This window comes from Trichechus manatus, unplaced genomic scaffold (assembly GCF_000243295.1).
Source record: "Trichechus manatus latirostris isolate Lorelei unplaced genomic scaffold, TriManLat1.0 scaffold00200, whole genome shotgun sequence".
Taxonomy (NCBI): Eukaryota; Metazoa; Chordata; class Mammalia; order Sirenia; family Trichechidae; genus Trichechus; species Trichechus manatus.
The window spans coordinates 667,482-686,027 of NW_004444136.1; the positions used below are offsets into that span (position 1 = coordinate 667,482).

General features: G+C 42.5%; 1 protein-coding gene across 1 annotated transcript in view; it reads right to left on the reverse strand.

Moving 5' to 3' along the window:
• Positions 1-547: 547 nt before the first annotated feature.
• The window catches only part of LOC101346265 (WASH complex subunit 2A), a 69,494-nt gene continuing 51,495 nt past the window's right edge, over positions 548-18,546 (reverse strand). The window contains exons 19-28 of the mRNA XM_023742114.1: positions 16,106-16,261; positions 13,267-13,449; positions 9,228-9,356; positions 9,022-9,102; positions 8,295-8,417; positions 6,993-7,055; positions 6,468-6,641; positions 4,177-4,785; positions 3,225-3,402; positions 548-1,153 (exon numbers count right to left, since the gene is read on the reverse strand). Coding sequence (XP_023597882.1) covers positions 1,014-1,153; positions 3,225-3,402; positions 4,177-4,785; positions 6,468-6,641; positions 6,993-7,055; positions 8,295-8,417; positions 9,022-9,102; positions 9,228-9,356; positions 13,267-13,449; positions 16,106-16,261 — 1,836 coding nt within the window. The 3' untranslated portion in view covers positions 548-1,013. The remainder of the gene's footprint in view (positions 1,154-3,224; positions 3,403-4,176; positions 4,786-6,467; positions 6,642-6,992; positions 7,056-8,294; positions 8,418-9,021; positions 9,103-9,227; positions 9,357-13,266; positions 13,450-16,105; positions 16,262-18,546) is intronic.

Genomic DNA, 18,546 nt, shown 5'->3' on the forward strand with positions numbered 1-18,546 from the left:
GCATTATCTGCGCACAAATACAGTACAGCCTTGGAAACCCTACTGGGCAGTTCTACTGTGTCCTACAGGGTTGCTCTAAGTTGGAATCCACTGACCGCAAACTAGCAATAGGTGTGGCGGGTTTTAAGCTCTCCAGTCCGTGGCAGCCATAAGCAATATGTAAATGAACAGGTGGGTTGTGTTCCAATAAAGCCAGGGCTTCAAAATGGTTCGGTAATTATGTACATAACCAACAGCAACGTACGGGTTGCAAAGCAACCATATCTGCTGCCCAACAGATTTTGACCCAAGCAGGAAACAGCTATGCCCCACTCAAAGATGGCGGCTAACGAGGCTGCTCTGAATGTATCGCTCTCCACAGGAATAATAATCCAATAATCCAATAATAATGCCAATAATCCAATCGCCTGCATCAGGCTCCTGAAACTTTCGTTATCCATGCAGGAGATTGCCCTTGTTTACATCCACAATTACAGAACCATTTTGAATTGGTTAGAAGACCTGAATAAAACTTTCGTTACAAAAACAGCCAATGGAGGGCCATTGTTTGCTGGTCCCGGCCTTAGAGGACTTGAAGAGGCATCTTCAGAATTCCGTGAATTAGTGGAAACCTCCTCTCGTAAGTATATGTAATCTCTCATCCTGTTTTTCTCTTTCACATGCCCACGAAGAATCTCTGGCCATCTGTCTAGCATCCATTACCTCCATGATTCCCTGCCCACCCATGAAAGCCACAAGCAGGTTTGTTCTCTAACATGACATAAATCATACTGTGCCTCTTAATTAAAGTTTTAAAAAAACAAACATCACTGTGAAACATTTATTTTTGTTTTGCAGTATTAAGCATGATTATTAAAACCAGTGCAGAAAAATACTAAGTACATTGGATAAGACATAAGCTAGCTATTTTAGCATTTGCTTTCTGTAAATCAGTTAAGACAATTATCATATAAGACAGCATTATTAACTCAAGGCTGTAGCTTGTAGGGTGAGATCTGGATACCCTGTACATCCTACTGGCCTCCGAAGGCGTTCAGGGGGTCATCAAATATGTTGGACCCCTTGTGTTCAGATCTTGGTTCAGGGACTGCTTGTGCAGACCGGCTTTTCGGTTTAGTTTTCTTAGCCTGGGTACCAGAGGAGAAGATATCATCTTTGATAAGAAAAACAGAAAGAAGAGAAGAAGTTACTTAACAAGTGCGAAAATGAGTGCTTTTAAGACACATCCACATAAACCACCGAAGACCCAATTTTAGTAACAGTACTAAGGTCCCTAGGTGACACAAGTGGTTTGCGTGCAGCTGCTAACCTGAAGGTTAGCAGTTCAAACCTATCCAGCGGTACCATGATCTGCTTCCATTAAGATTGCTGTTGTTGTCAGCTGTCATCGAGTCGATTTCAAGTCACAGCAACTCCGTGTGAAAAAGCAGAACTGCCCCATAGAGTTTTCTAGACCGTAATCTTTACGAGAACAGGTCACCAGGTCTTTCTCCCACAGAGTGCTGGGGAGGTAACCACTGTAATACCAAGAATCAGCTCAACGGCAACTAACACAACTGGGTACCAAAAAACACTAATACGGAAGTTGAGCCTCTTAGATTCTGCTCCCAGCACTGCCACTAATTTTATGATCACATACAAGTCACAGGTTCTCTTTGATCATAATTTTAGCAGCTACAAAAGTGTATATGGTTGTACATGCAGACACTTACACAGGAGAGGGACTGGGGAAGGATAACTGGATCTCCAGTCCAGTCCATTACCTCACTACCTGTGACATTATATTTACTGTATATTCTTTTCACACTGGATTTTAAAGGGGCAATAAAAATAAGCAAAGGGAAATCCAATACAGGACTCAACCTCTTTCAGAATAAATGCATCTATGTGAGGCATTGCAATGCTAAGAATGGTTAAGTCTTTGTGACTACACTCGTGCTCACTGCTTCACTGACTTTAAAGCCCACCTTACCCTGTGACCCAGTGATGTTACTGCTTGGATTCTATCCTACAGAGACTTTAGCACGTGTACATAAAAATATGTGTACACAGATGTTAAAGACCACATTATATGTAATAGTAAAAACTTAGAAACAATCTAGATGGGCACCAACAGGCTAACATAAAAATACTACACACTCACTAAAAACAAGAGTAGATCGCTAGGTACTGACATGAAAGATGTCTATTAAATAAAATAGTAAATGACTAAAAGGAACAGCATAACAGATATAATACAGTGTCATTTCTGAAAAAATGGGTATACGTTTATATGTATACAGACATAGATTAATATCACCATGTCTGAAAGGATAAATGCCAAACTGTTAGTAATGGTTACTTACCTCTGGGGTTCTATTTCACTTTTTTACATTTTCTGAATTGTATTAACTTATACTAATGAGCTTGTGTTACTTTTTTTATAATAAAAGAACGCGTGAAGTCTCTTCGGTGTCCTGCGCAGTGAGAAGCAGGTGGACACAGAGCACACGCCTGGCTGGGAAGCATGCCCAGTGCTGGCGGTTCAGCACCAGTTTTCCTCCAGTTAGACCCAGGTGTAGACTGGCGGGGGGCGGGGGATGTATATTTGGCTCAGGCCCAAGTCTTATCCACCAAACACAGAAGCTCTACATTGAGGATTCCTGGCATTTGTCTGGCCCATTAATAGATCATACACCACGAAGGGAAAATAAGTATTTTTACAGACGCTGAAAATCTTTGCTGAAATGTAAAGCTTGATTTATTTATAACCCACTTTTCTGTATAATCCTACACTCTTCCTGCACTGCTCCTCGATTCTCTGAGCCACTGACACCCTCCAGCTAGAATTCCAACGCAACCAACCACGGTGCATCTGAGTCATCCACCTTCAGCCTGCTGTAGCACCTGGGTTGTTTCTGGTCCTCCTTTTATAATGTCAGAGTGGGGTTCCCATTTGTCACAGATGGCTGGGAGGGGGTGTGCGGAGGTAAAGTTCTACTAAACTTAAAGGTCAAATTCTGGGCTCCTTCAAACTCCTTGATGTCCATCCATCATACCAAAAAGTTGTTTCACTTAAAATACTAGTCGTCCATTTATTTATCCGCCTAATATGGGGGATTACACAGCAAACCAAAAGAAACCCACTGGGAGCATTTTCCAGGAAAGGATCAAGACAGTAGCAGGAGAAATATCAAAGACTGAATGGTAACAATTCTATGTCTTATGCAGAAAAGCAAACTTACCCATATCATCATCAAATATAGACTTAGCTTCCACTTTCTTTTTGGACTTTTCTTTTGGTTTTACAGTTAAGTCAGCAAAGATATCAATGTTATCATCAAATAAGTTGGATTCTAATGTTCTTTCCTTCTCTTTTGTTTTTTGTGCGGGTTTAATTGCTTCTGCAGCAAATATATCATCCTTGTTTAGCCAAAAAACAAGGAAAACAAGTTTAAATCAACAATTTGTTTCACTAAAAATACTTATTTCAACAAGTTACTGAAATGCAAACTGCCAGAGTTCTGGGTCTCTAATCTGGAACAGCCACTCCCCCTGCTCCCTCTGCCTGGAATGTTCCACCCTATATCTCTGCATGGCAGGATCCTTCTCTCTCTCCTAGTCTCAACTCAAATGGCACCAGCTCTGCAGAGAGGCCACTCTACCAATCCTCTCTCTCAAGAAGCACCGCCCACCCTGACATCATCACTTCTGCCCCACTGCCCCGGGTTATTTGAAAACATCTTCATTATCGTGGTGTTTCTATCCCCTTTCCCTCCCTGAGAGCTCTGGGAGAGCCAAACACCTTGTACCACCCACAGCACCCAGAAGCTCAACAAGTATCTGGCAAGCAAGTGCCTCTGAAGGCCTTCCTGCAGGCAGTGCCTGTTCCCCCATGATCAGAGGGTAAGCGCTCAAGCTGGACCAATATACCAGAGTACCATTCCCAGGAAGCTAATTATATAAACAGTCTGCTAAAATCTATAAAAATCAAGACCCATATCAATTGTTATGACCACCCAAGAACTGGACCCTAATGATACAACAACAACAAAAACAATAATGTAGCAGGAGATCCTAATTACAATTACTAAATAAATAGGCACCAGGCATGCACGAAACAAGCCTAACATGATCTGTGGCTCAAATGAGCCGACACAGAACCAGGCATAAAAATGTATTATGATGTCCTGTTACCTCAAAAACATCTTGTGTTTTGAATATAACATCTTGCTGACTACTGGATTTTAACCCATTCTTCTTGCCTTTCTGATCTGTAAAGAGATTGTCTTCATCTTCCAGGAGAGGAAACAGGCTGACCTTCTTTGCTGGTTTTGGTTTGACAGACTGGAAGAGATCATCGTCACTGCCTGCCTCATCAAGAGCAGAGAAGATACTGCTCTGTTCTCTACTGCCCCCTGGCTGGCTGGCCTGGGCCTCTGCTGCCTTCTCCTTGGCTTTTGTTCTCCCCGTGGACTGAGATCCAGTGCTCTTGGAAAAGATATCCCCAGAATCGAAAAGGTCATCCTCAAGAAGCTGACCCAGAGATTTTGCAAAGGGGCTTCTGTCCACTTCAGGCACAGGACTGCCTTCCAAAGTCGGAGTGGCAGCTGCCACAGAGATGTCTTCTCCATCAGCTGCCTTGGGCTGTGGCTGGCGGAAATCTGGTAAGACGGTGCCGTCTGCTAACTGTGCAGTCGGTCCGCTGGGAACACCCATGTCCTCTGCCTCACTGGACTCCTGGGCAGCCAGCCGCCGAGCCGCACGGGTCTGAGGTCTGCGTCTCCCTCTCACTTTGACTCGGCTCTGCAATGGCATAAAATCATATGTTGATCTGTGACAAAAAAAAGGACTCAAAGCTAACATAGCAGAGAATCAGTGACTCGAAATAGTGTAAGTTTATCTAGTCCACTATAATCAAGATACTACGTAAGACACAGAAGAGGTTATTTCTGAAGAAGGGTTTTCATTGCTACTAGGGCTCCAAGACTAAATCACTCTTAACCCTTCACTGTCCCTCATGTTTGAGTCTCCTGAGTGTAGTTTCAGTTCAGATTCACACAAAGGCTTCGTCTGCCACTGGAAGCCCAGATCATGGACATGTTGGTGCCGTGTCCTGCAGCCCTCCTGCCCCCATTCTGTCCTGAATGTGGATTTGGGTATTTTTCAAAACAAGAAAGAATCAGGCGGAGTTCTGGTAGTAATCTTTTTATTAGGGAGCTAATCTAAAATCAGGAGCCCTGGTGGTGCAGTGGTTAAAGCACTCAGCTGCCAACCAAAAGGTCAGTGGTTCGAACCCACCAGCCATTCTATAGGAGAAAGATGTGGCAGTCTGCTTCTGTAAAGAATTCCCTTGGAAACCCTTTGAGGCATTTCTACTCCATCCTATAGGGTCACTATGAGTTGGAATCAACTTGATGGCAGTGAGTTTTTTGGGTAGTATAATCAGGCTCCAGGAGCAGAGAGACATAAGACAATCAAGAAAGAGAGGTAATCTAGGGTGCTGTTTTCTTCAAATCAACAAACACTAAATTCAAATTTCATGTAAAAAATATGGATTAGAAATCAGAGCTCTTCATATAATTTCGAAACTTGAGTCAGTTATCAGCAATAATATAGTATTTGTGATATTTTCCAAAATATACAATTAACCAGAGTTTTGAGAAGGCACAACCTACTTTGGGCAAAGTACTTGACTGGACTGCATTTGCCAATTTCAAAGAAATTTTACAAATAATTTTAAGAAACAGTCAATTTAAAGTAAACCAAAAAAAGTGTATGGGAAAAAAGTCTAACACAGAAACGACAGGGGGCTTTATTTTTCACATGCTTTCCAGAGGGAAGACAGCTTTGGGAACAGTTGGTGTGAATGTATTTTCCAGTGCTATCCTACAACCTGTCGCTTATTCAGAGATCAGCTAAGACTTTCTAGAGAAGACAGATCTGATAAAAAGATGAAAACCAACTAAAATGAAAGCAAAGCGTAAAGAGTGTTCAACAGTCCACTGGGGAAACACTGGTATGGGGTGACAGGGCTGCACTAGACTGTGGGTGACTGCAGGGGGATCTCAGAGGGAGTCTGGGGTGGGGGGACAAAGGGAAAACTTTACACAAGTGGTGACCTTTGAGCAGAACTTTAGGTAAGAAAGAGCAACCCAGTCAGACGAAGTGGCATGAGCTGATGGGCAGCACAACGGGGCATGTGTGTCCAGGGAATGGTGCCTGGAGTGACCTGAGTCCAAGCTGTGAGTGGGCGACGGACAGGGAGTGAAGCTGGAAACAAAGGCTGGCAGGGACTGTAAAGGGCTTTAATACCAGCCAAGGAGTGGAATGTTCTCCTCTGGGCTGTGAGAGCCAGCAGAGGAACGACACGAGGTGCTTCCTTCAAATGGGGAGGCAGACGACCGTGTGTAATTGATGGGCTAGAAACAGACATACAGGTTGTTCTAGTTAGGAAAAAAAAATGAAAGCAAAGATGGTTTTATCACCTTGTTTGCACTGTGTAAGGTGTCTGCCTGAGCTGGAAGTTCAAAACTCACGCCGGCCTCCGCACTTTGGGGTTCCGATGGAGGAAAAGCCAATTTGGGCAGCACAGGCTTTGCTCCAGGAGCCTGGGGAGCTGCTGCTGGCAGCAAGGCCACTGGGTTAATCGCTAAATTTGCCTGAAGAAGAAAAACAAAACTTACTCTGTATTCTTTCTTAAACGCAGCAGTCTATTATTATTACCATGACATATGACGAGAGACTCAGTGTACATAATGCATAGTACCAGAGAAGAAACAGAAATGCAGGGAAATCTGATCCAGTCCAGAACTGAGACAGAAAATCATACAACTGTACCCACCACTGGGATCAAAGAGAAAATGTTAAAGACGTGGCACACGAGAAGCAACAACTAGAGGGTGGGGAAGAGACGGGAAAACACTTGGCAGCAGCCGACAAAAGTAAAAATCAAAACAAGGTTATAGATGCCACAAGGCAGGGAATGATGAGTCCAGAGGTGTTATAATTACTTGTATTTTCCCGATCCGAGTGGATGGCTCTTTGGTTTTAAATGGAGCAGGGCCTGACGAGTCCTGCATGAAATTGTATTCAGTTAAAATCCTCTGAGGCAACAGCCAGAAAAGTGTCTCTTCGATTATACTAATGCCTATAAATTCTCTAGAGTGGAAGACAGTCTGTCATTCTCTGTAGCTCTATAATGGAAAAGGCATTCAAATCTCTCCTGGGGCCTCAAAACATTTCACTAACATCAATTCACTTATCTCTCCTCACCTGAAATGGAGGTGGAAGGAGCTAGATCTTACATGGAGTAGAGACAGAGATGACAAAATTCACAAGAATAACAGTTTATCAGAGCATCAAAACCTAACCAACTGGCAGAAATACCATGTTGGTTATCAACCAGTACAGAAAAATTCACCCACAGCCTAATGCACCAGGTACAGCAGCGACAGAACCTGAGGCTTGAGAAGAGTCCCTTGAGATCTGCTAGTCCAAGTGTCTCATTTAGGACACTGCAGCCTCAGGGAGACATCCAGGGGCACCTGCCAGCCAGAGCCCACATCTTCAGCCCTGGCCTGTTCCAGAGAGGAGCTCTGCTGAGGAGGGAAGTCTTAACAAAAATAATCCTGGAAGAAGTAACAGTGAAGGGCACCTAAGAAATCAGATTTAATTTATATTTGATTATACTCCAAGGTATCCCAGAGGGAAAAATGGGGGTTCTGGCCTGAAGAAGACTATCATCTTCTCTTAAGTCTATCCTGGAATCAAATATAAGAACAACTCTGAACATGACACTGACAAGTAGAGACTCATGACACTCTGGAATGTGGAGTAAAGAGGGGAGATGAAGAGGGGTTAAAAGGTACAGGCGGTCCCCGGGTCACCACCGAGATCTATTCCTGAGTCTGCCTTTAAGTCAAAATTAGTATGTCAGAACAGGTCCATACGCTTCTCATTTAGCCTTACTTTAGTGCAAGAAAAGGCTCAAAGCAGTTTCAGTTATTTAAAAGCTGCACATGCATCAAGTAAAGATGACTGTGATGAAAAATCTGCTGAGAGTGGGGGCTGGTTCAATCGTTTCAAAGTGAGGACAAGTCTACGTAACATTAAAGGGCAAGATGAAGCTGTCAGTTGGACGTTCGTAACCTGGTGACTTACTGTACGGTGAAGAAAGATATGTAGTCCAAGTTACTGCTTCCTCCTTGTTAAGAGAACTCTAAAAACTCAGTAATTTGGGGTTTGATTACTGGAGTTTATCTGTACTGAGATGCAAACAAGAACTGAAAATCCTTTAAGCAATCAGTTCTTACCTGAGGTGTTTCCAGTTTCCATATGTTTTTTTCTTTGATACCTTGAGTGGATTCAGGATGTTTCTGGTTCTTGGCAGAGGAGACAGGGTGGTCTTTTTTCACTACCCTCTTCTTTTCTGGTATCTTCAAAAGAAAACGAGTACCCAAAATCTGTCAAGTATCTTAGGAAATTTTTTTTTTAAATCATAATACCAAAAAAAAAAAAAGAACTTGGCTTCTGAGTTTGAGAAGTTCCTTCTCAAATGAAGGTTGGACTAACTCAAAGGCAGCTAATCTGAAAGCACATTCTGAAGACTGTGACCTTCTCTGGAGTTCTCTCTAAATAAGAAGAGGGTACTTACAAAATCGACTGGGGCAGGGAAAAATGACACACATATACAGACTCAGATAGAAAGCTTTGTACCTGAAAGGCATGCATATTTTAGTCACCATATTATATGCATTTGTCTTTCAATAAACAATTTTAAAATCAAGCAAATTTAAGACACACTGAGAGAGCCTGGATTAGTGTTGTAGATTTTGAAAGAGTCAAGTAATGTAAGACGGGGGACAATAAGAACTGAGAGTCACATCCTGTGTCACCCTCTCATCAGCACATCAGTTGCCATTCTTTTACTGGTAAGCCCCATAATTCTCTGTGACTTTCCCTAATCATATGATTGGACGTTAACTTCCTCTCCCAGTGTCCTTCCAACACTCCCCAGTATTGAGAACAAAAGGCTGGTACCAAAGGCTGGGACTTGGCAGAGCTGAAAAGATCATCATCTTCATCATCCTCAAACAGGCTCCCAACACTTGGCACTAACAACTAGAATAGATAAAACTCAAATTCAATACTCAACTCAAAAACAATTTACAGACAGCTAAGCAACAATGAGATATTACCAAGACAATATCTAATATAATAGCAAAGTCACAATGTGGAAAACTGACCCCAGTCTTTTTTGTGCCAGAGAAAAGGTCAACATCTGGGTCATTGTCCTTTTGCAGTTTGTGACTGAATAGGAGCTCTTCATCCTGAAAGACACCTGTGCTCTTGGGGTGGGCATCAGAATCGGGATTCTGGGAAAACAGAGGGAAAGTCACCCGTGTTTAAAGCTTGTAAGAATTTATCTCAAGAAAATCAGAGCGAGATGCATAGACAGACGCAGTAAAGATGTCTCCTGCAGTTTTGATTACAATGGCAAAAGCATGGACACAGCCTAAGTACAAATCAGTAAGGACTTGAATACGTTCACACAACGGAATACAGTGCAGCTGTCAAAATGAGTGAAAAGTATATTCACATATACCGACGGTATATATACAGTCCTGCGTCACGTAACATCCGTTCGGGCAACTACCGACCGCAATACATCCGTGCTCCCATAACATTTTTGTTTCTTTTCTTTAAAGGGGAAAGTAGCTCTCCTTCTGTTTATTATTTCCCCCTAATGGTTTTAAAGACCCCAAACCCCCAGAGTGAATGAGCAGCGGTGCTCCTGGGCGCATCCCAATTGCCATAGCACCTCCTCCCCCTCCTCCTGGCTTCATTCACCTGCCCTGCTGCACGTGACCAGCCACACTCTCGGCACCCGCACACCGCTCCCCACCCGGTCCCCGCAGCTACCTCTCCATGCCCCCCGTGTGCCCCCTGCCCTGTACCCTGGCCCTCAGTGGCACACCCAGCAAGGCCAGCCTCCTGTATCCAGTGAATACAGCTCTTGGGCTTTGTGGGGCAGGCAGGCGGTAGCAGGTCTGGGCTGCTCCCACTCCTCAGGTGGGAGGAACAGCAGGCGGGGCTGGTGACTGCCTGTATATAACGTGGTGTTCACACAACATCCAAACTGCATAATGTCATATTTCACAGAACGTATCGTGGACATTAAGTGACACATGACTGTATAATCTAGAAAGATCTTCCTTCAACCTTATGTCTGAACATTTTAGTTAGCAAAAAAATCCATTAGTTCCGTAATGAGAAATATTTTAGGGGTAAACGCACACAAAATTAAACTAATTCTATCTTCTTTCCAAAGAAGAGTTAACAGCTAGCTTAATCCTAGAAACTGCACAGAGTGGTCCAGTGTGCCTTCCTAACTTACCAACATCAGTCCCAAGATGGACTACAACCTGGCACAGGTCGGGCCAACAAGCCTCTCCTTTGCTCTCCCATCATTTCTGAAGCAAATTATTCATACTCACTGTATGCAGCTCTCACATATACAATGGGATTATATTACTGGGATAAATAAAAAATATTCATAAAACTTTTTTGTTAGAAATCAACAAATACCTTCTTGAGTCTGATATGGAAAAGGGACTGGCAATCTATGAAATGCCACCTGTTTGTTGTTTTTTTTAAAACAACTTTATTAAGATAAAATTCAGCTACCACGAAATTCACTCTAAGTGAATTTTTAGTATATTTAGAGTTTGCAAACATCACCACAATCTTAAGTTTAGAACATTTTTATCACCTTAAAAAGAAACCTGAATCCATTAGCAGTCAGATTAGAACTGCTCCACAGGGTTTCCTAGGGGCACCTGGTGGATTCAAACTGCCCACCTTTCAGTTAGCAGCCAAACGTTTAACCACTACACCACCACAGTTTCCAGTCACTCCCCATTTTCTCCCAAATGTAGGCAACCACTAATCTACCTTCTGTCTCTACAAATTCGCCTATTCTGGACATTTCACATATATGGAGTGGTACAATACGTGGTCTTTTGTGACTGATTTCTTTCAATTAGCACGTTTTCAAGGTTCACTCACATCGCAGCATTATCAGTACTTCATTCCTTTTTCCTGCCAAATGATACTCCAGTGTGTGGATGTACCACGTGCTATCAAGCCATTCATCAGCTGATGGGCATTTAGGTGGTTTCCACTTTTTTGAAATGGAAAATTATTCAAATTATGAATAATGCTGCTGTGAACATTTGTATACAAGTTTCTTTGTGAACATGTTTTCATTTCTCTTGGATACATACCCAGGAGTAGAATGGCTGGGTCATGTGGTAACTACTTTATGTTTAACAATTTAAGGAACCAACAAACTGTTTTCCAAAGTAACCACACCATTTTACATTTAATTTTCAACACCATTTGAATGAGGATTCTAGGTTCTCCATACCCTCACCAACACTTGTTATTTTCATTCTTTATTGTATCTGTCCAGGTGGATGTAAGTGGCTTCTAACAGTGGTTTTGATGTACATTTCCCCAAAGGCTAATGGTGTGGAGCGTCTTTTCATGTGAGTAGTGGCCATCAGCAGGTCTTCTTCAGAGAAACGTCTATTCAGACTCTTCGACCATGTTTAACTGGCGTATCTGTCTTTTTAATACTGAGTTGTAGGAGTTTTTTTGATATATTCTAGAGCTAAGTCTCTTATCAAATACACGATCTGTAAACATTTTCTTGCATTCGTCCATGTCTTTTCACTTTCATGGTGTCACTTGAGGCACTGAAGTTTTTGATTTTGATGGATTCCAATTTGGCTATTTATTCTTTTGTCTCTTATGCTTTCAGTGTCCTATTTAAGGCAGCTTTGCCTAATCCAAGGTCTGGAAGATTTAGGCACATGATTTTCTTCTAAGAGTTGTGCAGTTTCAGCTCTTACGTTTAGGTTTATGGTCTATTCTGAGTTTATTCTGTGTATGGTACGAGGCGGAAGTCCAATTTCATTCTCTTGCATTTGGAAACCCAGTTGTTTCAGCACCGTTTGTTGAAAACAGTATTCTATCCCCACTGACTTGTTTTGCACCAAACCAGTGAACCATAAACGTGAGGGTTTATTTCTGGACTCTGTATTCTATTTCACTGACTTATCTATCTATCCTTATCATTTTCAGATTATACATTGCTAGTATATAGAAACTGAATTTCATATATTGATCTTGTACCCTACAACCTTGCTGAACTTATTAATGTTCTAAATGATTTTTGTAGTGGATTCCGAAGGATTTTCTTTGTCATCTGCAAAATACAGTTTATCTTCCTTTCCAATCTTGACTCCTTTTATTTCTTTTTCTTGCCTAACTGCTCTGCCTAGCAGTGGCGAAAGCAGACATCCTTGTCTTGTTCCTGATCTGAGGGAGCAGTAACATCTGGTCTTTAACCATTGAGTATGATGTTGCTGTCATAGATGCCCTTTATTAGGTTTTATGCCTAGTATGTTGAATCTTTTGATCATGAAGGGTGTTGGATTTTGTCAAATGCTTTTCTGTGTCTGCTGAGATGATTGTGTGAGTTTTGTTCTTTATTCTATTGATATGGTGTATTATATCAATTGATTTTCTGATATTAAACCAACCTGGCATTCTTGGGATAAATCTCGTTTGTAATGGTGTGTAATCCTTTTTCTATTTTGCTGAATTCTGCATCTATATTCATAAGAGATATCTGACTGTAGTACTTGTGATATCCCTGTCTGGTTATGACATCAGGGTAATACGGGCTTCACCTCTTTTTATAAATAGAATTTTACTGGAACACCATGACGTCCTTTCATTTTCACATGTTCTGTGGATGCTTTCGTGATACCAGTGGCAGAGCTGAGCTGCTGCAAGAGAGACCATATGGTCTGCGAAACCTAAAATATTTACTATCTGGCCCTTTATAGAAAAAGCTGCTGCCATCTCATAAACATGAAAGGTTCATCTACAACATCTCCTTCTAAAACTCTACACTAGAAATAGATCTGGCCTCGCTTCTCTTTCCTTTTGCTTATACCCTATAACAGAGCAAGGGGCAAAGGTTTTGTAGGAGGCACAAAATCCAGGAGAAGCAGGCACAATTCTCATCCCCTGACAGCAATGTTACTTGGGAAAAGGGTCACTGATTTAGATTCCCAAACATCTATATGACTGAAGAGAATCATAATCTGTACTCAAGGCTAAGATTTCTTCAGCAAATGACAGAACTGACATCATAATACGACATTCTTGTATCTTCCTGAAGACATGAACCTTTATTTGCTTTCTGCTCACCTTTCCTACCTCTTTCCGTGGAGCTCGGACGTTGCTTTGATCTTTGGTTTTATCCCCCTCCTCATCAAACAGGCTGAGCACGGTTTGGGTTCTACCCTTGGCTCCTTTCTCCGATGGTGGTGATGAAGAAAATAAATCAGAATGTTTGACTGCTGCCTGAGCAGATGCAGCCAAAGGCCCTTCCTGAAAATGGAAATGAGGGATAAGTAAGACCTAAAAACACAAATACTCTCATGGGCCTCCCAAGCTCCTCAGTTCTTTAGCTGACTGCCACGTCTGCATGACAGCTTAGCACGCCTATTCCCAGGTCACAAAACACTGAGGTCAATTCTTGATCGACTGCTCCAATGGAGAGTCTCAGAGAGATACTCAATTTTTCCAATCAGTTTTGAGCCATGGGTATACCCCCACATCAAGTGAAGGGAGGTTACAGCCCTGATTCACATAGTTGCTCATGAGCTAGAAGTAATTTCTAAGTCACAGAGGTAACACAAATGCCAATCACTGGAAATTGATCATAAGTTTCTAGTATTTACTTAGTATATGAGTCCCAAGGGAAAACCTAATCAACAAAATGAGGTAAACTTTAGGAGGCTCACACTGTATATATCAGAAGAATCTCTACAATAATCCTGAAATGCAGCATTCAGTCATTAGAGAACAGGTACTGAATTTCAACTAACATACCACTGACCATAAGAAGCACCATTAATGCAGCACCAAAAAAGAAAAAACAGCTCCCATTTAAACTATAACATGCCACCGATTCTGACATGCATCCCAATTTCAGAGTGGCTAAATGGTGAAAAAATATGCTTCTTATAAGAAATATATTATTTACAAAGTGCCTACTGTGTGCAAGGCTATGTGCTAAGTGTTACAGATATAGTGGTGATCAATCAGACCTAGTGCCACTCCTCGAAGAGCTCACAGGCAGTGGAGAGGGCAGTACAACCAGCAACTAGAGCCAAGTGTGGAATGGGCTATGACTGGGGTAAGTCAGGTGCTGCAGGAACATACAAAAGGGTCTATAGTGCAACTGTGGGGAAGACAATGTTATACAATGACCCAGCTACAAGTAAAATGCATGAATCACAACAGCCTTAAGGAGGTTCGAGAGCAAAGTGAAAGCAGCATAGGCTCTAGGAGAGAGATTAACCTCAGCAGGTACACACAGAGCAGCAGACAGGGTACAAGAAAAGTTAGGGAGAAAAAAAGTGAGCAGAGATGGAAGGCAATCGTGGATATCAGATCCCCAAATGTAGCCAGCAGTACCATCCCCTGGCCTCCTGCAGGAGAGGAGGCAGTCCAGGAGAAGAAAGCTAAGAAAACATATTTTACTGATTCCGTAATTCATAGTGTGGTGAAATGCATTCCCTCACATAGCCTTTTGCCTTGGTTCTTTGGAAAGCAAACAGCTGGAGAGGTGCTCCCCCTAATCCCTGAGAACTTATTCTTGCCCTAGTTTTCCACCCTAGAGGGTTTGTTACATTTCCTGGGTAAGCTGCGAACAAACGTGGCTTGATACTTTTTATCTGGTCCTGGGCTGCAGCCTACCCTGTGATCCGTATGCACCTTGCAGGAATTGGTCAATATACTATGCAAAGTGACTACACACTATGCAAATGATGTGACAATAGCCTACTATGCAAATGAAGTGTCTGTGGCCTACTGAGAGGGGACTGGTCAGTTTGTGGCCCCTGGTGGGAGAGGCCATGCCTTGAAACTGACCACAAGTTTGTGTATGTAAGTAGCCAGCTCCACAGAAGTTTTAGAGACAGAAAAAAGCTGGGAGAAGCAGACAGAAGAAAGAAGAGAGAAGAAGCAGAGCAGAGGCAGAGAACCTCCTAAAAGAGCTGTAACACAGATCAAGGCTATAACATTGAAGACAGCAAGCAGCCCAGAAGGGGCCCTGGGGCAGAGTCAGTGGTGACAGACGGCAGGGCCGAGAGGAGGCCTGTCCTCACAGGGCCAAGAGGAGCCTGTCCTGAGGGGGTTGAGAGGAGGCTTACACAGTTGAGAGGCGCTGAGACACTTGTCCTGCACTGAAGAAGGGAGACTTCGCCTGCATGCCTCTTGATCCTGATCCTGAGTTGCAGTCTGTTCCTTGATAAAAAACTTAACTATAAGTATGGTCTGTGAGTTCTATGTGGCCACTGCAATGGATTATCTAACCCAGAAGAGAGGGAGACAGTGTCACGGGAGGGACGGCTGTGTCAGAACTGACAGAACACTGGCCAAAGGAGGTATGTCTGACTTCTACCTCATAGGGATCAGCCTTGGGCTGATCTTGATTTGCATTATCCCCGCTAAAGTTAGACAGGTTCTGATGCTGATACTACCACTATGCCATTTTTACACGTAATAAATACAAAAAGATGGTCAATTAAAATTCTCTTACAACTGGATCATGCATTTTAACTCAAGTACAGCTAGGGACTAGAAGAGAACCAAGGGTAACATAAAAACTACAGAGAGAGAACAAGTTAGAAATGGCAAACGTACAGAGAAAGCCAAAATGAAAACTAAGATGTGGAGAGAAAAACACAAAATGTACACCCACACAATACGACCATAATGTAAAACAGGAGAAATGCACATCGCTGTGTGGGCACATATGCCTACAAGATGGCTAAAAACAAAGAGCAGGTGTTCAAGGTTTCCCTCAAGGTCTGACCGTAAACTTTCTTCTTCATCTTTGCCAGTGCTTTTGAAATTTTCTACAAACAAATCCTATATTTTCTATGGTGGAAAATGTGAAAGTTTTTTTGTTTGCTTGTTTTAAAAGAAGACATGAGAAACACACATATTAGACTACATAGGAAGGAAAAAAGTCCACCTTTCCCGACTCCTCCACCGCATCAGCTCTCCCAACATCTGACGACCCCATGGCACTGCCGCCATTCTCAACCACAGGCTTCGCTCCAAGTGGGGCCTCCCTCTCTTCTTCATCACTGAACAGCAAAGGCGGCTCCTGAGCAACTGTCTCTTTTTTCTACCAAAAGAAGAAGAGTAAACGACATCCTGAAAAACAAAAATTATACCCGACTGGAATGGCACTGCACAGATCAAGTCAAAACCACAGCCCTCCTTACGACGTTAGCTGATGTGGTGGGGAAGTGAAAAGAGGATAGTGAAGCTGGGACCAAAAAAAATGATACAACCTTGCACCTGCAACAGGGCACGTCACCGTTTCTGCCACCATCCTCCGCACATCTCCTCGTCTCTGCCAAGCCCACTGCTTCTGCCCTGGCTTATGTACTTGTTCTGCCACACTATTCCTTGTCTTTCCTCTCTGCCTCCCTCCCTCCCCTGAAATTTCATCATGCCCAACAAACTCAGCCAGAGCTGTCTTGCTAAAATAAACATCCACCAGACACTTCATCCCAATCCTAAACCTGCACTGTTTGCACTAGCAAATACTAAACATGTCAGCCAAGAGACACTCAGCACCATCCTTCTCTTCACCTGCGCTACACCATCACTCCTACACCACTGCCGCGCCCACATGGCCACTGCCGCCCCCCCACGGCCGCCGCCGCCCCCACACGGCCGCCGCCGCCCCCCACTACCGCCACCACTCCCACATCACCACTGTGCCTCACCACCACTTATACCAACTGTGTACTTCCACACTTCCAGACTTGCTTCTCTCTGTCTTGTAGAAGCAAATCTTCCTCACCTCTCAAGGCCCAGCTCAAATGTAACTCGTGAAGGTTTTCCAGTTCTCTTCAGTAATTACCAGTTGCTTCACTGATATGCATATTATTTACATTCACTGTGCCCTCACTTTACTTCTTCCTCACTTAAATTAATAGCTATCCCAGGTCTGTTTTGTTCACCGGTTTGAAAGGACCATACTGACTATTTCCATGGCCAGTCACTGTGTTTGAGAGGTGCTCAGCACAAGTCTGCAAACACTTTGGTCCACCGCTCATCTACTGCTTGTCTAGGAGGCAGAGGTTATCCAGATTAGGAAACTGAGAAACGCGATTTACCTAGAGTTATCGACATCCCTGGGGCAAGTGATTGCTCAGCCAGTTCTTGAGGAGAAACTAACTCTATCATATTAACTGGAAAGATGATATGAGGAAGTAAGCTTTTCAAAAATGTCTAAATCTAGTTAGGGAAAACCTGGTGGTGTACTGGTTAAGAGTTAGGTTGCTAACCAAAACGTTGGCAGTTCAAATCCACCAGGCACTCCTTGGAAATCCTGTGGGGCAATTCTACTCTGTACTTTAGGGTTGCTAAGAGTCAGAATCAACATGATGGCCAACAGGTTAGGTTTTTTTTTGGTTAAATCTAGTTGGGAAGGCAGATTTAGGAAACCTTAAGGACAATACTAGGTATGGGAGAGAAAAAAGTTATGAATGAAGTTAAAAAGAATGAAGTAAGGGAATTTACAGGTATTGCTGGGAAAAGGTCCTTAAAATGGACAATCGTTCACCTTGATATAGAAGACCGAAGGCTCATAAATTTCAGAAAAAATCTGGTAACAATGAAGTGATTAAAAGGAAAAAAAATCGTGGAATGTGCTGGACTCACTGAAAACTATATATGCTGGACACAAGTTAATTGGGATAAAAAAGATACTTAAATACAGGGAAACATATTCTCCCTTCATAGAACTGATTCTTACAACTAGGAAAATGTCACCTAAACTACTGGTTTTAAATCTTCCTAAAGAAAAGCTGACTCCTCATCTTCACCATGAAATTTTTTTAACATATATTCATTTTTTAAAAATTTTTTATGGTACTTTAGATGAAGGTTTACAAAACAGTTTCTCATTAAACAGTGAGTACACATATTGTTTTATGACATTGGTTAACAACCCCAAGACATGTCAACACTCCCCTTTCTCGACCTTGGAGGAGCTTTTTTTGGTGAAAATATACGTAGCCAAAGTTACACCATTTCAAAACTTTCTACATGTACAACTCAGTGACATCAATTACATTCTTCTAGTTGTGCTGCTTTTCTCACTATCCTTTTCCAAATCATTCCATCACCATTATCTTCAAAACACTGCCACCCAGGCTTCCCATCAAACCCTTTGAGTTGCCGTTGTCAATTTGATCTCACACAGATTTTTTTTTTTTTTTTGTACCTTAGATGGAGGTTTGCAGAATAGTTTATCATTAAAGAGTTAGTATGCATATTGCCCTATGACAATGGTTAACAACCCATGACATGTCAACACTGTCCTTTCTCAACCTTGGGTTCCCTATCACCAGCTTTCCTGTCCCCTCCTGCCTTCTAGTCCTTGTCCCTGGACTG